This window comes from Bubalus kerabau, chromosome 2 (genome assembly GCF_029407905.1).
Source record: "Bubalus kerabau isolate K-KA32 ecotype Philippines breed swamp buffalo chromosome 2, PCC_UOA_SB_1v2, whole genome shotgun sequence".
NCBI classification, from domain to species: domain Eukaryota; kingdom Metazoa; phylum Chordata; class Mammalia; order Artiodactyla; family Bovidae; genus Bubalus; species Bubalus kerabau.
The window spans coordinates 182081058-182106646 of record NC_073625.1 but is presented as its reverse complement, the minus strand read 5'-3'; the positions used below and the strand labels follow the sequence as shown (position 1 = coordinate 182106646).

Here is a 25589-nt window from a genome sequence, read left to right as displayed (position 1 = left end):
ACCGCTGGGGAAGAGACAGGTGCAACGCATTAAAACCCTGCGGTTAATACTGACTGTGCACTGGAGGGGGACCTATAGACCTTCAAAACAAGTACAAGCTGGAAAAAGGGACTGACACTGAACTAACGTCAAACTGCCCACAACAGCTCCAGAGAAATTCCTAGATATATTTTTACTATTATGACTTTTTAATTTTTTAAAGAAAGTTTAAGTTCTTTATTTCTCCTTTAATTTTCATAACCTAGTATTACCTAGCAAAAAAAAGGACCCTATTTTTTTAAGTAAATTTCACATATATCTAAATATTGTGATGGATTTTGTTTTTGTATTTTATATTGTATTTTTGAGAGTCTATTCTAGATTTCTAACCTTGCTTTTTGGTATTATCAATTTTGTACCTTTAAGAATCTATCTTCAGTATCCATTTTCAGTTAGGGATTTGATTACTGGCTTGACTGCTCCCTCCCCTTTTGACTCTCCCTTTTCTCCTCCAGATCACCTCTATCTCCTACCTTCCTCTTCTCTTCTCTACTTACCTCTGTGAATCTCTCTGGGTGTTCTGGGCTGTGCAGAGCACTTAGAGAATTGATTACTGGCTTGATTGCTCTCTCCCCTTTGACTCCCCCTCTTCTCTTGGTCGCCTCTATCTTCCTCCTCCCTCTTCTCTTTTCTATGTAATTCTACGAATCTCTCTGGGTGTTCCTTGCTGTGGAGAATTGTTTCACCATTAACCTAGATGTTTTATCATATGTGCTGTATTGATGGAGAAGTCTTGAGGCTACTGTAAGAGAAGGACTGAAAGCCAGAGGCAGGAGGCTTAACTCCAAAACTTGAGAACATCAGAGAACTCCTGACTCTGGCAACATTAATAGACAAGAGCTCACCCAAAAGACTCAATACCTACACTGAAACCAAGCTCCATCCAAGAGTCAATAAGTTCCAGTGCAAGACATACCACACTAACTCTCCAGCAAAACAGGAACACAACCCCGAGCATTAAAACACAGGATGCCCAAAGCCATGTCAAACCCACGGACACCCCAAAACTCACTACTGGACACTTCACTGCACTACAGAGAGAAATCCAGCTCCACCCACCAGAACACAGAAACAAGCTCCCCCAATCAAGAAACCTTGACAAGCCACTAGTCCAACTCCATCCACAGGAAGTAGACTCCACAATAAAGTGGAACCATGAACTTACAGCCTACAGACATGGCACCCCAAACACAGCAATATAAACAAAATGAAAAGGCAGAGAAACATTCAGCAGGTGAAGGAAAATGATAAATACCCACCAAACCAAAGAGGAGATAGGGAGTCTATCTGAAAAAGAATTCAGAATGATGATAATAAATATGATCCAAAATCTTGAAGACAAAATGGAGTTACAGATAACTAGACTAGAGACAAGGATTGAGAAGATGCAAGAAATGTTTAACAAGGACCTAGAAAAAATAAAGAAGAGTCAATCAATAATGAATAATGCAATAACTGAGGATCAAAAGCACTCTGGAGGGAACCAACAGTAGAATAACTGAGGCAGAAGAGAGGATAAGTGAGGTGGAAGACAGAACGGTAGAAATAAATGAAGCAGAGAGGAAAAAAGAATGAAAAGAAATGAGGACAACCTCAAAGACTGCTGGGGCAATGTTAAATGCCCCAACATTCGAATCATAGGTATCACAGAAGAAGCCAAAAAGAAAGGGCATGAGAAAATACCTGTGGAGATAATCGTCGAAAACTTCCCTAAAATGGGGAAGGAAATAGCCACCCAAGTTCAAGAAACCCACAGAGTCCCAAAAAGGATAAACTCAAGGCAAAAAAACCCCAAGATACATATTAATCAAACTAACAAAGATTAGACACAAGAGTAAATATTAAAAGCAGCAAGGGAAAAACAACATACAACACACAAGGGGATCCCCATAAAGATAACAGCTGATATTTCAACAGAAACTCTTCAGCCCAGAAGGTAATGCAGGACATACTTAAAGTGATGAAAGAGAAAAAACTACAAACAAGATTACTCTATCCAGCAAAGATCTTATTCAGATATGAAGGAGAAATCAAAAGCTTTAGAGACAAGCAAAAGCTGAGAGAACTGAGTACCACCAAACCAGCTCTTCAACAAATGCTAAAGGATCTTCTCTAGACAAGAAGCATAGAAAAGGTTTATAAAATCTAATGTAAAACAACAAGTAAATGGTAATGGGATCATAGTTATCAATAATTACCTTAAATGTAAATGGGCTAAATGCCCCAATCAAAAGACAAAGACTGGCCAAATGGATACAAAAACAAGACACTATATATGCTCTCTACAAGAGATCCACCTGAAACCAAGGGACACATACAGACTGAAAGTGAAGGGCTGGAAAAAGATATTTCATGCAAATGGAGACCAAAAGAAAGCAGAAGTAGCAATACTCATATCAGACAAAATAGACTTTGAAATAAAGACCGTGATAAGAGACAAAGCAGGACACTACAAAGAAAACTATAAAACACTGATGAAAGAAATCAATGATGACACAAATAGATGGAGAAATACACCATATTCATGGATCAGAAGAATCAATGTAGTGAAAATGAGTATACTACCCAAAGCAATCTATAGATTCAATGCAATCTGTATCAAGCTACCAATGGTATTTTTCATAGAACTAGAACAAATAATTTCAGTTTGTATGGAAACACAAAAAATCTTCAACAGCCAAAGCAATCCTGATAAAGAAGAATGGAACTGGACACACAGATGTAAAGAACACTTTTGGATCCTGTGGGGAAGGCAAGGGTAGGATGATTTGAGAGAATAGCACTGAAACATGTATATTACCATATGTGAAACAGATGACCAGTGCAAGTTCAATGCATGAAGCAGGGTACTCAAAGCTGGTGCTCTGGCACAACCCAGAGGGATGGGATGGGGAGAGAGGTGGGAGAGGGGGTTCAGGATGGGGGGACACATGTATACCCATGGCTGATTCATGTCAATGTAAGGCAAAAATCATCACAATATTGTAAAGTAATTAGCCTCCAATTAAAATAATTAAAAAAACCCCAAATTACAGTATAGTAACAGTCCACAACTGCACTCATCTCACACACTAGTAAAGTAATGCTCAAAAATTCTCCAAGTCAGATTTCAGCAATACATGAACTGTGAACTTCTAGATGTTCAAGCTGGTTTCAGAAAAGGCAGAAGAACCAGATATCGAACTGCCAACATCCGCTGGATCATGGAAAAAGCAAGAGAGTTCCAGGAAAACATCTATTTCTGCTTTATTGACTATGCCAAAGCCTTTGACTGTGTGGATCACAATAAACAATGGAAAATTTTGAAAGAGATGGGAATATCAGATCACCTGACCTGCCTCTTGAGAAACCTATATGCAGGTCAGGAAGCAACAATTAGAGCTGGACACGGAACAACAGACTGGTTCCAAATAGGAAAAGGAGTACGTCAAGGCTGTATACTGTCACCCTGCTTATTTAACTTATATGCAGAGTACATCATGAGAAACACTGAGCTGGAAGAAGCACAAGCTGGAATCAAGATTTCTGGGAGAAATATCAATAACCTCAGATATGCAGATGACACCACCCTTATGGCAGAAAGTGAAGAGGAACTAAAAAGCCTCTTGATGAAAGTGAAAGTGGAGAGTGAAAAAGTTGGCTTAAAGCTCAACATTCAGAAGACGAAGATCATAGCATCTGGTCCCATCACTTTATGGGAAATAGATGGGGAAACAGTGGAAACAGTGTCAGACTTTATTTTTGGGGGCTCCAAAATCACTGCAGATGGTGACTGCAGCCATGAAATTAAAAGACGCTTACTCCTTGGAAGGAAAGTTATGACCAACCTAGATAGCATATTCAAAAGCAGAGACATTCCTTTGCCAACAAAGGTCCGTCTAGTCAAGGCTATGGTTTTTCCAGTCGTCATGTATGGGTGTGAGAGTTGGGCTGTGAAGAAAGCTGAGCGCCGAAGAATTGATGCTTTTGAACTGTGGTGTTGGAGAAGACTCTTGACAGTCCCTTGGACTGCAAGGAAATCCAACCAGTCCATTCTAAAGGAGATCAGCCCTGGGTGTTCATTGTAAGGACTGATGTTAAAGCTGAAACTCCAATACTTTGGCCACCTCATGCAAAGAATTGACTCATTGGAAAAGACTCTGATGCTGGGAGGGACTGGGGGCAGGAGAAGTGGACGAGAGAGGATGAGATGGCTGGATGGCATCATCGACTCGATTGACACGAGTTTGAATGAACTCCGGGAGTTGGTGATGGACAGGGAGGCCTGGCATGCATGCTGTGATTCATGGGGTCGCAAAGGGTCAGATACGACTGAGCGACTGAACTGAACTGAACAGTCCAGAAAATAAAAGAAAAAATCAAGTAATAAAGGGAAAGGAGAAAATTATATTAAAAAAAAATTCCCCTGAGTTTCTAGCAACTGAAAAGGAAATTAAATGGATCATAAAGCTCTCATTCTCTAATGAAAGAAATGCTACCACTGAAAAGATTCTAATTTGAGCAAGGATAACAAAAACATGGCTGTGTTGGCACTGCTAATGATACAAACTCAGAATCCTTCTTTACACAGCATTCTAATGAATCATGAATTCATCAGAGATGGCTCTTAGAATAAATCTTCACGATCTCTTGTATACATGTTGTTCTTTTACCTCAAGAAATTTGTCATTTAAAAATAATAAAGCATGCATACCTGTTTTATATATATATATGTATTTATTTAGATGTTCAAGGAGAACAAGCACTGATTTACTAATTCCTAGTCAATACACTTCACTGCTTTATAACAGGTTTTATGTCTGTTTCAAGCATTCCTTCTTTTAATTCCTGACCAACTTCCAAACGCAAGGAGCAACAATTACAAACCAGGTTGAGTTTTGACTTCCTTCTATTTGAAATCCTTTGTGGTAAGACATTTATGATGTGCCATATCTCACTGATTCCTGATGGCATTTTAGGTACTCTGGTGTCAAGATTTTTCTTTGCCCATTCAAATCAGCCAACAAAGGCCAATTCTGAGCAGGAATATAGTGAGCCTTCCATGTAGCAAGTGCATGATTTCCCTTACTGTCTAACACAGGTATTTACAATGTACCAAAGCATAAGAGATTAAGAGGCAGCAAGAATACACAGAAGAACTATACAAAAAAAGATGACTCGGATAACATGATGATGTGGTCCTTTACCTAGAGCCAGACATCCTAGAGTGCAAAGTCAAGTGGGCCTTAGGAAGCAATACTATGAACAAAGCTAGTGGAGGTGATGGAATTCCAGCTGAGCTATTTCAAATCCTAAAAGATGATGCTGTTAAAAGTGCTGCACTCAGTATGTCAACAAATTTGGAAAACTCAGCAGTGGCCACAGGACTGGAAAAGGTCAGTTTTCATTCCAATCCCAAAGAAGGGCGAAGTCAAAGAATGTTCAAACTACCACACAATTGTGCTCATTTCACATGCTAGCAAAGTGATGCTCAAAAATCCTTCAAGCTAGGCTTCAACAGTATGTGAACCAAGAATTTCCAGATGTACAAGCTGGATTTAGAAAAGGCAGAGGAACCAGAGATCAAACTGCCAACATCCATTAGATCATAGAAAAAGCTAGAGAATCCCAGAAAAAAATCTTCATTGACTATGCTAAAGCCTTTGACTGTGTAGATCATAACAAACTGTGGAAAATTCTTAAAACAGATGTGAATATCAGACTACCTTACCTGCCTCCTGAGAAACCTCTATGTAGGTAAAGAAGCAACAATTAGAACTGGACATGAACAGATTATTTCAAAATTGGGAAAGGAGTACATCAAAGCTGTATACTGTCACCTTGCTTATTTAACTTTTATGCAGAGTGCATCACGTGAAATGCCCAGCTGGATGAATTACAAGCTGCAATCAAGATTGCAAGGAGAAATAACAATAACCTCAGATATGCAAAAGGTAGCACTCTAATGGGAGAAGAAGAACTAAAGAACCTTTTGATATATCCCTGAAACAGAATGGTGAAGATGAACTAAAGAGCCTCTTGATGAGGGTAAAAGAGGAGAGTGGTGCTGGAGAAGGCTCCTGCAAGTCCCATGGACAGCAAGGAGATCACACCAGTCAATCCTAAAGGAAATCAACCCTGAATATTCATTGGAAGAATAACGCTGAAGCTCCAAATACTTTGGCCACCTGACAGGAAGAGGTGACTCAGCGGAAAAAGACCCTGATGCTGGAAAAGATTGAGAGAAGAAAAAGTGGGTTACAGAGGGTGAGATGATTGGATGTCATCACTCACTCAATGGACATGAGTCTGAGCAAACTCCAGGAGATGGTGAAGGACAGGGAAGCCTGGTGTGCTGCAGTTCATGGGGTCACCAAGAGTTGGACATGACTTAGCAACTAAACAACAACAAAGCAAAAAGGTCAAGAAAATTTAGAAAGGACCCTTGGGTAAATGTCTCTTCTTGGATTCGCAGAATCAATTTCTGCGTTCTTTAGAGTCCAACATTTTAGAGGGCACTTTTAAGGTTTTTAGAGGTCTCCAGATTTTTATACCTATTTCATATTTACCTTCCAGGCCAAATGTTTACATGTGTTCATTATTTTAAAAAAATAGATGGAAACTGAAAGGGATGAATCAAGGAGACTAATGGGAGATTAACATTCTATGAATAACAACCAAGGGTTTTACTGTGTAGTTATATCTATATGCATATAAGCATGTTTCTGGTAGAGAGGTTGTCAAGGACAGGATTTTACAAACCTGCATAAGAAAATCAGCAATGTATTCTGTTTTCAAGCAGTATACATTCTGGGCAGCAGCTTCTGCTATATTAACTCCTGAGTCATCTGGTTTCTGTTTATTAAAGTCAGAAAAGAGATGTGTAGCTTCTTTAAATAAAGATACAGAATAACCAGGCAGCACCTAAGGAAAAAACAAAAAGCACCACAATCTATCAGTGTTCCAAGGTAGTTCAACTGTATAAGCTACACCTAAGGATTACCATCTCATAAAGTACCGAAAATCAAGAACTGATCACAGCAACCTTGGTTAGAAATAATTGTAAAAAATCCAGTTACGTGGACTCAATACAAACCTTTGCTCCTCCTGACTGAAGTAGGCGTTTGAATCCTGATTCTCGGGACTGATCAACATGTAAAATAACTTTCCACCCGCTAAATGCCCCCTGCAAATAAAGAATAATCAGTGTAGAAATTATTTGGAAAATAATTTGACAATATAAAAACATTATTTTCTCTGTAGTCTTAGTTTTATGTAAGTGAATAATCTTATAAGTTTTACTTCTGATGAACTGATAACTATCTTGGCCAGAACACTCTGATACACACAGTCATGGTGTCTGGCATACAGTTGGCCATCAATAAACAATTAAAGAATTAAAAAAAATGATTTAATAATTAGGTAACAATAAAACAAAGCAACTTGACATTTGTCTAGTTTTTTTGTAGTATTTTTCTTCCTTACAACTAATCTAATTGTAGAATCTAAAACACGGCTTCTTAGATTAGATGAAGCCTCACTATTTCCCTTGAAAATGACTACAAATTGGAAATTTAAGTACAGAATTAACAGTTAACAGAAGCTAGTGGAATTACTCTAAAATAAAGGGAATCAAGGCTAACAGGGACTTGGAGATAGCACAGAACTCAGAATATAACATAAAAGATGACATAATTTGTATTGTTAACCTTTTTGTGAGGCATGGACCCATCTGGCAGCCTAGTAAAACCTATGATCTGTTTTCCAAATAATTAAAAAAAAAATAACACCTTTATTGAAATGTAATTTCCGTACCATATGAATGTTTTATAAATGTTCAAAATCAAAAAGAAAGTATTACAAAAGAAAACATTTTATTGAAAATTCTAAAAATATTAAAAAATTTGTGACATAATAGATGTGCTTCTACCTTAAACCCATCAGAGGGTTGAAGACACCATTTAGTAAAAAATGCATTTAAATACACCTAATGTACTAACCATCATAGATTGCTACTGTTTTTTAAAACTTTATTTATTTGGCTGCACCGGGTCTTAGTTGCAGCACGCGGGACTTTTAGTTGCATCACGTGGGATCTAGTTCTCTGATCATGGACTGAACCTGGGCTGCATGCATTGGGAGCACGAAGCCTTAGCCACAGGACCACCAGGGAAGTCTCACTGCTGCTGCTGTTCAGTTGCTAAGCTGTGTCTTTGACTCTGCAACCACAAGGACTGCAGCACGCCAGGCTCATCTGTTCTCCACTAAGTCCACTAACTAATTTGAGAGTTTGCTCAAATTCATGTCCTTTGAGTCAGTAATACTATCTAACCAGAGCTTACTAGTATACACTAAACATGCTCATAACACAGAAGTCTTTAATTGGGCAAAATCAGCTAACACAGAGTCAATTTTATAATAAAGTAGTTGAATATCTCAGTAATTCACTGAATACTATACAGAAAAACAGAATGGCTGCATCAGTTGTTTACTGCCCCCACAATCACGTGGCTCCCTGGGTGCAGTGGTTGCTGCTATAGCCCAGCACCACCACAGAATACGGCATTGCATGATGCTAGCCTGGAAAAAGACCAACATTCAAAATTTGAAATATGCTTTTTACTGAATGTATATCACTTTTGTAGCATCATAAAGTCAAACCACTGCAAGTCGAAGAGGTCTGTATTACTATAATTTTAGAGTTGTGATGAACATAAACAATATTTCAAGTTGCAAACATAATGCCAGCAAAAATGTCTGATTTCTTGGACCTCCCTGGTGGTCCAGTGGTTAAGAACCTGCCTTATAATGCAGGGGATGCAAGTTTGATCCCTGCTGGAGATCCCACATGCTGCAAAACAACTAAACCCACGCTGCAACTGCTGAGCCTGAAAGCCATTACTAGAGACTTTGTGCACCACGAGGAAAGACCCCATGTGAGGCAGTGAAGATCCTGTACGCTGCAAGTAAGACTCAACAAAGCCAAATAAATAAATAAATTTTAAAAATATCTGATTTCTGTGGGGAACGTCACAGCACTGTTAACAGTGTTGTGATTTGTTGCCTAGACTTATACAATGAAGGAAATGCAAACTTTCAATTAGAGGTTTGTAAAAATAAGGATGTATTTTTCCCATTGAAAGTGTACAGCCTTTCTGAATCTGATCTATAAACTCCTTTGATATCTGATTTGATAATCTGTGGACCCCAAGTTGAAAATTCCTGAAGCTAGAGGCTGAAAAGATTCTTTGGAAGAAATATAGTATGGGTCACATTTTACACATATAAATGATTTTTAAGAGAGCCATCAACACTAAATATATATTACTGTTGATCACAATTAGAAGAATTAGGAATCACACTAAGCTCAATTTAGAATGCCCAAATTAAGTATATCAATCAAAGAATAAAAGACAAATAGAACTGTTCTTACTTTGTAATACAGGTTCTCTTTAAAAAATTAAAATCTGGACTAGTCATGACATCAAATGCCATTTATACTACCCACATAATTATATATATTAATACCTCAGTAATGCCTGATTCTTGTCTTTGCTGGATTTTTTTCCTCCATCTCATTGCCGCAAGTGCTAGTTTTCGTTGCTGTACATTGATTCCAGTCAAAACATCGAGTATGGAACTACTTCCCCACTCATAGTCTTCTTCCTAGAGAATTAGTACAACAAACTTTTGAATTCCTACAATACATCCTCAAAGAGTCCACAATCTAGTAAGAGCTACAAGCTATACATTTTGTTCCTCTAAATACAGAGAGTACTAAGCAAGCATCAATTTATGAGCATGGAGGAAATGTAGATTAATTTGCCTTCATATGAAAGTCATGTACATCTAGCTTCATCTTAGCAACTGGTAATATTTAGATTACTGGGCTTTACCTACTATAAGATGAACTTCACAGAAAGACATGGTCTCAGAGGAGGTATACATTAACAGTTTGATTACTAGTCTATACAAGAGAGATCCCTGAGGTTATCTTGATTGAAAACTTCAAAAACTACATGATAGATATTATTGCGATGGTCAGTTACAAACCAAAATATTTCAAATAACTAGCTTAATATTTTATGTGCTAGAATCAATTATTAAGACATTTAATTTTAAAGAAAAATGACCCTTCACATTAATTTGCATACACACCGACATGAAGCGCCCAGCAGTCCTGCAAGCTTCAAGGTAGGAGCGATGCAGTACCCACTTTCCCGCTGCCACGGAGGCTAAATACTTCTCGTTGCGAAGTGGATGCCCCACAACAATGTGTGTACAGCTGGGATCAAAGCACTGCTTCTCAATCACTGATCCACCTTAATTAGAGAAAAATTGATACTTTATTGATTCTTAACCTTTTCTGAGGGAAAATGTACCTCAACTATGCAGTGGTGGTAGTTTAGTCGCTAAGTTGTGTCCAACTCTTGCGACCCCATGGACTGTAGCCTGCCAGGCTCCTCTGTCCATGGGATTTTCTAGGCAAAAGTGGATTGCCATTTCCTTCTCCAGGGAATCTTCCCGACCCAGGAATCGAGCCCAGGAATGCAGAGAAGTTATTTATAAATAAATTGCATTAAATAAACAAAACCCCTGACAATTACTTTACATGCATATTTCTATAAAATGTTTACTCAAAATTTCCTGCTTCTCTGAAATTGGTTACAATTAAGATTAAAAAAAAAAGAAAATGAATACAAACAAGAGCAACAAACTGCAAGTGGTTGTTCTCTTAAGCCTCTCTTAGGTTCACATCTCTTAAGTCTCTTTCAACTACCTTAGCAATTTTCAAGCACTGAATATGTGTCACCAGGGAGATGGAGGCCAAAAATGGGCATCTATAGACTAAATACAGAAAAAAAATTTTTGTCCTGCTTTTAGTGGAAATAAGGTCAGTAGACCAACACAGAAGCTCAGGAGGAAAGCACACGCTAGGTAAATAGAGATGAAGGAGATGGTGAGAGCTGACCCCTCTTCTCAGATATGTAAGAAAGAAGTCTGAGGAAAGAAGAAGACCTAAGTAAATGAAAGCATATGTAAAGCATGTTTTTATTTATATTTTAGAGGTTAGGCAGTGTGGTACCAAGGACTTCCTGAGATTTTTAACCAAACAATGGAACTCTACTCATGCTTTACAGATGACTTTAATAATTAAGAGTGGCAATACTTTTAAGCACTTACTATACAAGTCATGGAGTTTAAAGTATTGACTCATTTAATCATCACTATTCTATGAATATTCTATTATGTACAATTTACATATAAGGACACAGGTATAAGAGTAACTAACCCAGGATCACAGTGACTAAAGAACAATAAGGTAAAATTCTATTATTAATATCAATATCTAATTCTACGTAATGAATTTATTATAACCCAGACAACAGGCGAACTTATTTATGTACATCAGTTGGCCACGGCTGCTTCATTTATACAATGATGGGACTCTCTGCAGTCTAGTATCAAAAACCCTCTAGTCACAGACTCCCAGTTCAGCAGTCTGCACTCATCTGCCTCTGCTCTCTTTTAGACAAGTCTCTGCTAGCTGCATAGTTTACAGAGATGGAACACTCTACAGAAGACACACACTTGAAAGTGCTCCATTTGGTAGCTCTAGGTAACGCTTAGCAATTCTAACTTATCTCCATCTAATTTATTGTAGGACTGGGAAACAAATATTCCACATGAGTGAAGTTTCCAAAATATACAGCTTCTTAAGTGTACAACTGCATCTGAAAGAAATCTTAAAAAAAAAAAAAGTGTCCCACAAACTTAAAAGGAGAGCACTAAAGGACCTTTAATTTTTTCTTGATGATTCAGGGCCACTATTAAAAACAATCATTATTTCTTAATGTTTCTCTAGGTCAAGTTGTCATATTAAGTTCTATAAGGCTGCTTTGTGCAATACAGTAGCCGCTAGCCACATGTGGCTATTGAACACCTGAAGCACAGCTACTCGCTATTGAGATGTTAGATGTGCTGTACATGTAAAATATATCCCAGATTTCAAACTTAGTAAGAAAACAGGCAAATTATCTCACTGATATTTTATACTAATTACATGTTGAATATAATATTTTGAATATATTTTGCATGTACTAATAAAGTAAATATTAAATAAAGTACATATATAAATAAAATACATATGTAAAATTAATTTCACCTGCTTCATTTTACTTTTTAAAGTAGTTGTTAGGAAGTTTACCTTTCTAGTATGCTGCTTCCAGAATGGTCAGGAAGAGCTTGACAACCAGTAGAATAAGAACGTCACAGCAGGAGGAGCTCCTGTCTGGATATCAATGTACCTTCAACTTCATGAAAATGCAGTTTTTAACTATATAATTCCTTTGATTTTGTCCAGACTTTCAACAACGAACACTCAAAGTAGGACAAGATTCTTACACCTTAATGATGGGATTCACTTTAAATCTTTAAATCCTATGACTTAAGTTCTACTGCTGACAGGCTGTATGGCCTGAGACAAGTTATTCATCTTTTTAATCTCAATTTCTACAGCTTAAAAATGGTAATCAATAATTAGCTACATTTGACTTCCAAATAAGGTTACATTTTCAACATAAGTAAGATACTTGTACCTAGTTTTTCAATCAGATGACAATAATCAATACGTTCTTGAGGATTCAGAGATGACAACTGAAATATGTATTGTTTTTTTAAGTCTTCATGAGTCTCCTCTATTGTTATAATCTGGAATGGAAAAGTTTATTTTAGAAAAAAATTAACATCAAAACAGCTATCAAGTCTATGGTTCTTTTACAGTAACATTTTACTTAGTTTTCTGAGTTATCAAATGCAGAAATGATTATAATAAAGTACAAAGAAATAAAGTTTTCAACATATGACAAAACCTTGACATTGATATCAAAAAATTCTGAATGTAACATAGCAGCAATATCCAAAAGTTTTATCACCATACTAAGGATAAACAAACCTTTTCTCTAGGGTGTGGAGCCACAGGTGGGTTGGCTAGGGGGAAGGCAATACTGGGGGCTTGAGGCGTAGGGATCAGGTGGCTGTCTTTCACTGGAGTTTCCAGTTCTTCAGAGATCGGGTGTTTTGGGGCTCCAGTCACACATACGTTCCCAGGATCACAGACAGCTGAGGGCAATAAAATGCTACAGTGTGATGTTATCCAAATACGACTAAGAAGAAAGTCTGGGAAATATTCTCATCTGTCTTAACCAAGATGAAATTAAACAGAAATTCTAGAATGTAAAATGTACATGCAAAAGAAGTAGCCTATTTCTAGAGCTTATAAATGAATGCAATTAGAATGGCAAATGGTGTTATCTGTGTGCTTCTCTCTTTAAATACCACACCTTCATCAGTAAAATGTAAATCAGATTTTAAAAATGAGAGCAATTCTATGAGAAAATCAGAAGCAGAGATAAATCTATACATCTAGTATAGAGAAATACTCATGTGATCAGAAAGAGAAAGAGGGGGAAAGATGACCAATGATGAGAAACAGGAAGCATTTTGTTTTCAAGGTAAAGTCCAAGGAAGAAAAATATAGGGAATTCAGAAAGAAACTCATACAGCTCTAAAGAAATGTAGGTATGTGCTAGGTGGAGTTAAGACTTAAATGAACAGATGATTGAGAGAAAAATCAAGCATTAACTACACAAATGCAAAAAGAACTGGAAAAATGTCTGGGGGAAAAAATGCCTAATCCTTAACTTCCAAATTTAATCAAAATACATATTTCAATTTATGATGCCTATGTGGCTAAGTCACTTCAGTCGTGTTTGACTCTCTGCAACCCCATGGACTGTAGCCTGTCAGGCTCTTCTGTCCATGGAACTCTCCCAACCAGAGTATGATAAATTACATCAATTTATAATTATTTATCTGACTTCCAAGTTTAAGCCCAAATATATCTATTAAGTTTTTGTTGGCATGTACAATTCAGAGAACCACAAAGTGCTTATCTATTTATTTTCAAGAAGTCAACATGTACTTAATACAAACAATTAAATAGATTTCTTTCTCATTACCCTGTTCAGCAATTTCTGAATCATGTAAAGGCTCCTGGAAAGGAGAATCCTCCAATTTTTTAACATCAACCTGAAGCTCAGAGTATTGTGTGGGACAACTAGGCCACTGCAAATTGCTGGCAAGTCTTGCTCTCTCCTCCCTGGCTGTAGGGTCATCCCAAATGATCTGTTCATTTTGGGAGGGCTCTGTGTTGACATCAGGTACTGTTTGACGAGACTGCCTAAGGAACAGAAGTCACAATTTTAATAACAGATAGCCATAACAAAATCCGTCCTCATAACTTCTGTTAAGTTAGACTGCAAATTGGTGGTTCACCTTTAAATGTCCACCATCTAGCACCCAGTAAGCAACTTGAAAATACTTATTCAATAATTGAACTTAGGGAAATTTTTATTTAAAAATTTTTTTTCCCAGAAACTTATCTGTTTTACCTAGAAAATAAAGCACATTGAATCTCAACTTCAGAGGGTAAGTTTACTGTAGGAAATTTTAAAAAATTCTAAAATGATTGCAGCATTTAGAAAAGGGACTTTTCTCAATTATACAGGCTTAGGGAAACATGTTTAGAAACCTGGTTATTTTGCTGACCATTCACAGGTTGTATTTTTAATCACTGGAAACAATAACTGTAATTAAACAATAACTATAATTACGTAGGAAGTGTACTTAGTATCTATAGGCTGCTTTTAAGGAAGGTTTTTTGGTTACTAACAACCAAACCTCTCAGAGTCTAAGGTAAGTCAGCTTTATAGAGAACTAGAGTGAAACATGTTTTCAGTTCAGTTCAGTCCAGTCCCTCCGTCGTGTCTGACTCTCTGCGACCCCATGAATCACAGCACGCCAGGCTTCCCTGTCCATCAGCAACTCCTGGAGTTCACTCAAACTCATGTCCATCAAGTCAGTGATGCCATCCAACCATCTCATCCTCTGCCATTCCCTTCTCCTCCTGCCCCTGATCCCTCCCAGCATCAGAGTCTTTTCCAATAAGTCAACTCTTCGCATGAGGTGGCTGAAGTATTGGAGTTTCAACTTCAGCATCAGTCCTTTCAGTGAACACCCAGGACTGATCTCCTTTAGAATGGACTGATTGGATCTCCTTGCAGTTCAAGGGACTCTCAAGAGTCTTCTCCAACACCACAGTTCAAAAGCATCAATTCTTCGGTGCTCAGCTTTCTTCAGAGCCCAACTCTCACATCCATACATGACCACTGGAAAAACCATAGCCTTGACTAGACGGACCTTTGTTGGCAAAGTAATATCTCTGCTTTTCAATATACTATCTAGGTTGGTCATAACTTTCCTTCCAAGGAGTAAGCGTCTTTTAATTTCATGGCTGCAGTCACCATCTGCAGTGATTTTGGAGCCCCCAAAATAAAGTCTGACACTGTTTCCACTGTTTCCCCATCTATTTCCCATGAAGTGATGGGACCAGATGCCATGATCTTAGTTTTCTGAATGTTGAGCTTTAAGCCAACTTTTCCACTCTCCTCTTTCACTTTCATCAAGAGGCTTTTTAGTTCCTTTATGGTGTACCAATTTCACTGAAAAGTAAAAAGAATTCCAATACCTGCCTTCAATGTGTATACTGAATATTTCAATGTATATACATAAAGAATTATTAATAGAAATAATTTGCTAAAGCTGATGGCACTCCCAAAGTGTTCATTTGCCTCAAATACAAGGAAGATGGCCTTTTACTCTCAGAATATATTTACTTACCGACTTTGGCACAAGATTTAGGCTCTCTAAAATGTAAAATATGACCTGAGGTGTATTAAATAGAAAATCATTTTTGCTCTGTACTCAGCTAAAGAAACAGCCTCATGAAACATACAGTTAATATAGATAAATGCATATTTCAATTAATCAATTCAAGATATAAGTCCATTAACCTTCATCATAGAGATTTTTCTATTAAGGAAAAGATGAAGTTCTTTCTATTGAACTTAAATCACATCACACTAAGATCTGTAATCACCTTCCCTAGAAGATAGGAGTTATAAAGAGAATACAAAATAATATGTAATCCAATAAGAAAACTGCCTAAATTTATATATGTATATACACATACACACGCACTTACTGTCTAATAGCAATATTATTTAAGTCTAATACACAGAACAGAGAGGACTACCATTCAATCCATTTCAAACAAGGCAAACTGGATTTTAAATCATGTCTCTCTCAGGGGAGGTAATAAAATGTATTAATCATGCCTCAGTGGAAGCAGTTCCTTGGTATGGAACACACCTCTGCTTCCTATTCCCAAATAAGAATTCTGGAGTTGCATGAAATGAAAGGATAAGTTAACAAGGAAGGGAGGAAGGAAAAGCTATTCTGCCATCAGTGACAGGGACAGACCTCAGTGCCTCTAGGACTCTACTTCGTCCACTGCGGGCAGAGCGGGTGCTGTCAGGAGTTGAAGAGGTACTGTTACAACCACTTCTTGAGAGGGAAGTCCTCTGCCCTTGGGGTTTCACTATTGAAGTTGCAGACATTATCTCCTGAAGCTGCTTTTGAAAGTTCTCTCTCATCTCCAAAGTCTGTGTCAGAGCTTGAAACAAACAAAAATATACCAATCAAGGTAAGTTTCTCTTTAGCACACCTTATTCATATTAACTATTTTGTCTAGATTTAGTTGAACACAGATTTATTGGCTTGACATCTACTGAATATTTACTATAGGCTACAGTACTGTACTAACACTATGAATACTGCAGAACCAAGACATAAAGGCAGCCCTTACTATGGAGACGGAATAGGAAATAATCAGGAAGCCCTCTGCAGACACTGTGCTGAGACACGTGGTCATCATCCCTGTGCAGATACCCTGCTGGTTTCCGATCCTCTCACGCTCTGTACCACACCCTGACATACATTACAGTCATTTATGATTTTCCCTTATGGTCCCTGAAAACACAGACCACAACATGTTTATCTTTGGTTTCTTTATAGACTAAATATTGAAGTAGGTACTAAATAAACACTTTTGGAATGAACACAGTGGGACTAACTAAACAGGTAAATCACAGGGAATGCTCTGGTAGGGTAAAGAAAATAGAAAATACTGATCCATTAAATCCATTAAAGAGAGGACACCTAGAGCTTTAACGTTACTCATTGTTGCACCACTCTTTATAATAGCAAGACAAGAGAAATAACCAACATGCCCATCAACAAGGAACTGGCTAAACAAAGTGGGCCATTCATACTATGAATACTATACAGTTGCCAAAAAAGGGAAAAAGACTGAAGAAGCTCCTTATGTCCTAATATGACACTCCACAAGTTGAACTGGTAAATAACAATATCAACATCAAAGTATAAAACAATATATATAGTAGTTTAATATTTATATATTTTTTTAAATGAGGGAAGGAGAAAACATGTTTATAATTGTATACTCATAAAACAGCTCTGGAAGAAATCGTAAGAAAGTAACATCAGAGGACTTCCCTGGTGGTACAGTGGATAGGAGTTCCCCTGCCAATGCAGGGAACATGGGTGGGATGCCTGGTCTGGGAAGATCCCGAGCAAGCACGTGTGCTGTAACTACTGAGCCCGTACTCTAGAGCCTCACATGCCTGCCTCAACTACTGGAGCCTGAGCACTCTAGGGCCTGCGAGCTACTAAGTAGCTACTCCACAGCTACTGATCTCCTGTGCCTAGAATCTGTGTTTCACAAGATAAGCCACCACAATAAAGCCCATGCACCGCAACTAGAGAAAGCCTGCCCATGGCAACGAAGACCCAGCACAACCAAAAATAAATAAATAACATCAGAAAGATAAAGAGAAACTCTTTACACCTCCTTCTGTACCTTTAAAACCGTGTGAATTTATGTTAAAATATATTGTGCACATAATGAAACTTTTTGAATCAAAGGACCAATTTTTGAAAAATTACCATCTCTACCTATGTTTAAGAGAATACAGCTGTGTCACACTAACTCTGTAGAATACCTAGTTTCACACATTTTACAGGTTTCACACTTATATCACTCAAAGCTTTGCTAACTATTAATTAATGATTGGCATGGAATCTCAATTCAATCCTCAAATATTAATATATGCTTTACTTCTATCTAGTAACATAGAAGATAACTTTATTTGTTCATCTGATGCAAAGGAAACATTCAGTATGAAAGATACACATTTATAAATTTTGTTTGTAATTTAAAATATTTTACCTCCTTTAGAGTCATTCCTCCCATTTCCATTTGATGTTAGTTCATTACTGGTGGTCATATTGTCTATATCATTTTCTTCTACAGGCATATGATCTGGCTATTGAAAGAGAAAAATTACAGTTTCTCAAACCAAGCCCTGTATAAGGCTTCACAGCAATATATGACTGTATATTCAGCTTAAAGAGGGGGTAAATGTATCATCTGTATCATTTACCTCATCATCCCTCATTGCAGAAGCAGCTGAGAGTAGTCGGTTATTACAGAGTCGGCCATCTTGCACCGCACTGATGTCCAAGCTCATTTTGGGATTATAAGTATGTGGATAAAGAGATTCGGGAAGATGTTTATACTCCTGGGCACACTGTAATACAATGGTGTGCTTTAAAACAGGACTAAAAAAAATTTTAGTGACTAAAAGATATTAAGTAGGAATTCTAAGATGGCAAAAGTTCACAAAATTAAAGTTTTGAAAAGTAGTTGACTTTAAAATTCCATCATACAAGTAACAATTTGTCCTCACTTTTAAATGTCCTGCCCACTAAAGTATGAAATCTAATTCTATTTCTATGCCTTTGCCCAAGTATCAATCATGTTTCAGGGAATACCCAGAAGGAAAATGGAAGAAGAAGAAAGAAAAGAAACTGTATTGGCATGCTAAATTAATTCTCCTCAAAGCATTACAAAGTTTTCTTTCATATCATTTTTAACTAGCAAAAAGAATCAGACAATCTGAAATACCCATTAAAGATTTACTAAGCATTTAAGGATTAAAGACCTTAAGTTTCTGATGCCAAAGAAAGGAAATGTGCAATTAAATAAAGTTATCAAGAAAGGAAATGTGCAATTAAATAAGGTTATCAAACTTGTTTATGTACAGAGAAATGGATTTGTGCCTTGAAGTACTGTTTATGTTTTCATTTAACAGAAAGGCGGGGGGAGTATGCTTACCTCTAAAAGCCAGTGCTCTGAAACAATGTGTACTCCTCTTTCTTTTACAGATTTATACTCCCGATTAGTGTCATTTGGTCGTCCCTGATAGATGAAATGAGTCACTGTCTCATCAAAACTCCACCTAAAACAATCAAACCCACAAAAGCCTGAATACCTGAGAGAGAGAACGACATTAGTTTATCATTATTCTCTATAAACAGAATACCCAAAACCTTTCAGGAACCAGAGTAAGCAAAAACACTAAATGACAGACTCCACTTTCACTGTTAAATTCTATATGCATATCTCTCAATATATAAATGCAAACAGAGATGCAGAAAGATATTCTTTAAAACATCTTCTATAATATCACTTCATACAGGTGATACAACGATAAAGATATTTTCCAGTTAAGTATCCAACCTATCCTCCAGCTGCTGGCAGCCACTAGTCACTGTACATTCGCTCTGTGCCCATAATATTGTGTACTCTACATAGCATTATCCATCCATTCCTCACAACAACTCTCAAACACTGTATTATTTTATCCATTTAACAGATAAGCAACTGAAGGACATGATTAAGTAACATACTCAGTGAATAAGAGGTAGAACCAATTTTGACTTCAAAATGCACACTCTTAGCTATTACACTGTGCTCCCGATTTCTTCCCATTTAATATTTCCTTAACCTAGTTTGCTAAATGTGAACAACTCATGGTAGTCATATTACCAACAGAAATGCTGTTTATGGTACTTGAGTCTCCATATCTATTTCAGTCTTCCAGCTATCACATTTGAAGTGCTCTTTCTATGTATGCAAAAATATAAATACTCCATTCCCCTCTGTGTTATCAGACAAAGGCATTTACATATTTAATGTATATTCTATTACTATGTACCTTCTACTGACTTTAATTATAAAAGTTAGATTTATGAAATCCATTTTAGTAGAAGGAATGTTGTATAAATATCTGTAATAAAAAGGGAGTGCTATATCTGATGTGTCAGGAAGATCTGGTCTAGATTTTAACTGTCGGCAGGTGGGAGACAGTATCACTGATCTCTTTGGTGCGTATGGAAGGGAACATCTGGAACAGCAGCACTTGAGAGCCAATTACCCTATGAACACATACATACTGTAACCTCTGCATAATAAAGAGTTCTTTCCTCTCATTAATTATCAAGTCTCAGAAATTTACTTCAGGAATATACCTAATGCAAATTTCAAAGTAATGCCACTGACTATTAAATTCTATTTAGGGATTTCAGCAATGTATTTTTTTTTATATTGAGAAGACTGGGGCATTTTATTTATTTTGGCTGTCTGCTGTGGCTTGTGGGATCTTAGTTCCCTGACCAGGGATAGAACCTGGCCCCCCAGCAGTGGAAGTGCAGAATCCTAACCTCTGGACCCACCAGGAATTCCCAGGACTGGCATTTTAAATCTTATAAAAACACAAGTCCTATATGCGTTTTTTTAAACCTTACATAAGTCTACATCTGAAGAGAATACCCATGGACACATTCAATTTTTAGGGCTCTTAGGGCTACTGTGAGAATGATATGAGATAATACTTGCCTCATATTGAGCACTCAGCAACCAGGTAAGAACAATATGTAGACAATACAAATAATAGTTATAAGTAAGAAAGCTTTACTCTTCTACAATAGATGAATGAAACACTAAGGTGCCTATAATCACACAAATATATTTTATTTTTCCATTCTCCTGATTTAATTTCTCTATCAAAAAGATAACTGAAATGACTTACCAAAAGGGAAAGATAAAGCTAATCATATTCCTCAAACTGTTTGTTAATTGTAAACCAATCATTATGCTAACTATGAACTGCTGAAAACAAGTGATCAAGAAAGCAAGTACCACAGACAATGAAGGAATACAATCAACTCAGCACTGGCTGGAATAGGCAAGGGTCTCTCAATCCCTGATACTGATGCCATTTGTGCTAGGGACCTGTCTCTAGATGGGCTGTCAGGTTGAGAGTGGTTATCTATGCCTCCAAAGTAAAAATGATAGGCATTAAACATCCTCAAAAAGACCATTTTAATTCAGGAGTGCTGCAGCACTTAGCAGTACTCACAGAAGGGCTCTGATTGATAATCACTAAGAAACATGCTTAAAATCTCTGACCTAAATGTATTGAAAAACTCCTTGAAGACAAGGATTTTTTTTCTAGACTGTACTCATTCACAGATCCCAGATTTTTAGAATAGTGTCACAAAGTATGTTCTCATATATTTGTTAAATATGCCCTAAATACATGTAAGAGTGAATTGATATAGGAGAGGGTATTTTAAAAGGATGAGGTAAATTAAATCAAAATTGGATTTTGTAGATACTATGATAAACTATTAATAAAAGGCAAAATAATGTTTTTTGTTTTTTTTTTAAATAGATGCTCACAACAGCTTTAGGTTTCCCTATAAATTGAGTTCATATCACCACCAAAAAAAAGGCATGCCAACTACCTGTAGTCTGCACCTAGAGAGGCCGCAATCCCATTTAGTTCACTCTGCTTCTTACTGAGTTTCTTACTAACACACACCACAACGTTCTCAAGTGGCTTCGGAGCATCTTCCTGCCCATGGAAAAATAAAAGAAACAGCACTGTTTCAATCATTATTATTTCAAATGTTTTTTTTAATCTAAAACTTCCTTTTAATAAGAGATATAATTCCACCTTTTCTGAATGGGCATCCTTCAGTTGAGGGCTGGCAGAAAGAGCAACAGCATTTCGAGAGCTATTTGCCAAAGCAAGTTTCAGGTTTTTGACGATGACTTCTGAGAGTGGTGTACTCCGTTTCCTTTTGTGCTGGCTGGGACCTCCTGGAGTTTCCAAGGCTGCGAGTGCATCCTGTGTATATGGAGGAGGAGAAGGAGAAAGGAAGTGAGGAAAAGGAAGAGAAAAGGAAAGAGAAAGAAGAGGGGAGAGAGAGGTAAACAGAAAAAGGAAAGGGGTAAAAAGAGGTAAAGAGAGAAGGGGAATAATCCTCAGTATTAACTGGATTATAGCTTTAACCTCCTCCAGCTTTCCTCCAAACAACAATAAAAAGAATGAAGTATTATCTGCATCTATATAGATAATGAAGAAAACAATTCCATACTGTCCAACAAACTGGTTCAAAGAGACCAAGCAACTTAATATATTTTCAGTAGTATTTTACCACATTTGTCTGATCTTACAGTTGAAATGGCTCAGATGGTAAAGCATCTGCCTACAATGCAGGAGACCTGGGTTTGATCCCTGGTTCAGGAAGATCTCCTGGAGAAGGAAATGGCAACCCACTCCAGTATTCTTGCTTGGAAAATCCCACGGACAGAGGAGCCTGGTAGGCTACAGTCCATGGGGTTGCAAAGAGTCGGATACGACTGAGCGACTTCACTTCACTTCACAGTTGAAATTGGTTAAAATGATACCAAAAAACAAAAGAAAACAAACAAGTAAACAAGCAAAAAACACAGAAGGAAACAAGTAAGCAAGGATGGATATAAACTAGACATGAACAATAAGGAGGATTAAAAAGTCATATTGAGCTGATGATTATGAAAAATCTTCAAGGGTACAAAATATATGCCTAGTCCCAAGCTACCCCAATTCCCACGTGAGCACTAGTCACTGCTGTTCAGGACTTGTGCTCATTCTCTTTCCCATCTGAATAGTATTCCATATACACAGCAGAAAGTATCTAGCCAGTGCTCAAGTGATGAATATTAACCTTGAACACACACAATTTGCACAGGTAAAGGAAACCATGTAAGCAAAATGCATGCACCAACACTGATATATTCTCATAGCAAAGCATCAGTGTTTCACCACGTACTAGAGAGCAGAGTAGATAATCCGATTTTTCTTTTTTGCCCATCTGTTACATCAGTTTAAAGACCACTGAGTACAAGGTGAAGTACTATCTTATATATCACAAGAGAGAGACACTGCTAAACACATTATGACTAAACAATAAAACCTTTAAATGTGCTTTATACCTTCACTGAGACTATTTCAGAACCATCAGTTTTTCACTGTAAGGTAGAAGAATGGTCTCAACAAACAGAAATATTTCTACTATCTTGCCTATTATTATTCCATTTACTATTCAAAGAATATTACTAGCTTTGAGACCTTAGAAATCATCTAGATATGCTCCATAATTTTACAGATGGGGATAATGAAACACAAAGAAGTTGACTTGCCTTAAAAGGCAGTAAGAGGCAAAGCAGAGGCCTGATTCTAGATCTCACAATTCCCAAACCAGTGCTTTCCCTCTACTTTTCACAGCATAAGTAGTGTTACAGTACAAAATATTACTTCAGAAGAAATCTGATCAAAGATTTAGCTTGGAGAAAACTGTCCCAGGTCAATTTATGTTTATTTTCTGAAGATGAACAACTTGCAAACTTTAAGTCTGCTCCAAAACATACTATGAGTAAAACCACACAATAATTTTGCAAAGGTTCATGGGTAAAAAAATCATGGTTCGAACAGCTATTTGAAAGGCCAAGAACTACTAAAGGAATAGTGAAGAAAATTATCTTTGGGGAATGAAAGAAAACCATCTGAGAAGGCTGAATTAAACCTTCATTTGTGAATGCATTTTTTAGACTGGGAGCCATATTCCAATGCTCAGAAGATCAAAGAAAGATGCACACTTAACTCATCTTTTTAGAGCAAATGACTGAAAGGTAAAGAGATAACATTTTCAGAAAGTGCACTGGATGTATTCCTAGAATCAAAACCTAAGTCCAATTTGTCTATGTAACTGTACAGTTTATGAAACTATTTATCACACAATTTCACTTGATTCTTACAGTAAGTGTGTAAGTCTTCAGTGATATTATCCTCTTTGTACAAAAGAGAACTGATGCTCAAATATGTTAAACGATCTGCGAATCATACCGTTCACAACAGATACAGGACTTGAACCCAGATGTCCTGATTTCACACCATATATATCTCTAGCTGTTACCTCAACACTGGGTATACATAGGGACTCATTACCATGAATCTATTTGCCAGCATTTCTGAAGTTACTACTACAAACTAAGTGATGGAGAACTTGGTGCTTTAACTTTATGAACTATAAAACTGTTATCTCCAGAACCATTTTCTATAAGCCTCACCTTCACATCAAAGGAAGGTTTGAAGAGTTTGTCCTTGGACAGAAACTTTGAGGGCGTATCCAGGTGTAATGAGGGCTCCTTCTGAAGTGACTGTCCTGGGGAAGGGGAGACTGAAGCCTGTCCGGAGTGCTGTGACATCACCATGCGGAAAGCTTTACTCTGAAAGCGGTTCATATCTAAAGGTGTAACGGCTGTTTTTCTCTGAGTTTCCAGATGTGTGACAGGATGCTCTGGAGTATCTGGATTTAGATTCACCTCATTTGTTGTTTCAGTTTCCAAACTTTGTTCTAGAGATTTAAAATGAAAAGAAACAAATATGAGCCACTGATGTCGTTTTCTTGTCTCTAAAGAGGCATACCAGAAGTGATGTTTTTATCTTCCTATTAGTTTTCATGTGAATTCTTAAGTACACTTCACACCACAAAGCTATAAACTTACTTTCAAAGAAACAAACCAGACATTAAAATATATGCTGAGTTAGACAACCAAATCAACCGAAATAATGAATGAAATTAGATTTCCTGTTTCATCTTGTTATAACTTAAAATATTCTCAATAAACCTCATAATTTGCCCAAAATTATATAAGCAAGTGCCAAAGAATTGATGCTTTCAAATTGCAATGCTGGAGAAGACATTTGAGAGTCCCTTGAGGATCAAACCAGTCAATCCTAAAGGAAATCAACCCTAAATATTCCTTGGAAGGACTAATGCTGAAGCTGAAGCTCCAATACTTTGGCCACCTGATGTGAAGAGCTGACTCACGGGAAAGACAGAAGGCAAAAGGAGAAGAGTGTGGCAGAGGATGAGATGGTTAGATAGCATCACTGACTCAACGGATATAAGCTTAAGCAAACTCTGGGAGAGACTGAAGGTGAGGGAGGCCTGGTGTGCTAAGTCCATGGAGTCACAAAGAGTCAGACATGACTTAGTGATTGAACAAGAAGTTAATATCATCTTGGTCAATGGCAGAGTAAAAAGAAAATCCCAATTACATGTACTCAGAGTTAACAACTACAGTCAAGTTTTTGAAAAGTTCTTAATGAGATTTTAATATGACCTAAACATTACTTCACCTCAGTTGTAAAATTCCCAGGTTGTCTAGAGAAAAGTAATAAATAATAGCTTTGAGAGCTGTTCCCAAGGTTCCCTAAAGTGTGACCCGGGATGCCATCATGTTATATAAGAGAGGCTACTGTGTCCTCCCATTCTGCCTCCACCATTTTTCAACATTTATCAAAAACACTTACTAAATGGCTGCTCCATGCCAGGTCCAATCTAGACAATGA

General features: G+C 37.2%; 1 protein-coding gene across 6 annotated transcripts in view; it reads right to left on the bottom strand.

Moving 5' to 3' along the window:
* TOPBP1 (DNA topoisomerase II binding protein 1) overlaps positions 1–25589 on the bottom strand; it is a 70260-nt gene that overhangs the window by 10518 nt on the left and 34153 nt on the right. For 5 of the 6 annotated variants that reach the window (XM_055569658.1, XM_055569657.1, XM_055569656.1 and 2 more), the window contains 14 exons: positions 24302–24588; positions 21864–22037; positions 21652–21761; positions 19178–19301; positions 18444–18590; positions 18230–18326; positions 16402–16594; positions 14040–14260; positions 12974–13140; positions 12618–12729; positions 10177–10340; positions 9547–9684; positions 7115–7204; positions 6781–6942 (listed from right to left, as the gene is read on the bottom strand). In XM_055569658.1, coding sequence (XP_055425633.1) covers positions 6781–6942; positions 7115–7204; positions 9547–9684; positions 10177–10340; positions 12618–12729; positions 12974–13140; positions 14040–14260; positions 16402–16594; positions 18230–18326; positions 18444–18590; positions 19178–19301; positions 21652–21761; positions 21864–22037; positions 24302–24588 — 2186 coding nt within the window. The remainder of the gene's footprint in view (positions 1–6780; positions 6943–7114; positions 7205–9546; positions 9685–10176; positions 10341–12617; positions 12730–12973; positions 13141–14039; positions 14261–16401; positions 16595–18229; positions 18327–18443; positions 18591–19177; positions 19302–21651; positions 21762–21863; positions 22038–24301; positions 24589–25589) is intronic. The other variant, XM_055569660.1, reaches the window with a different exon arrangement.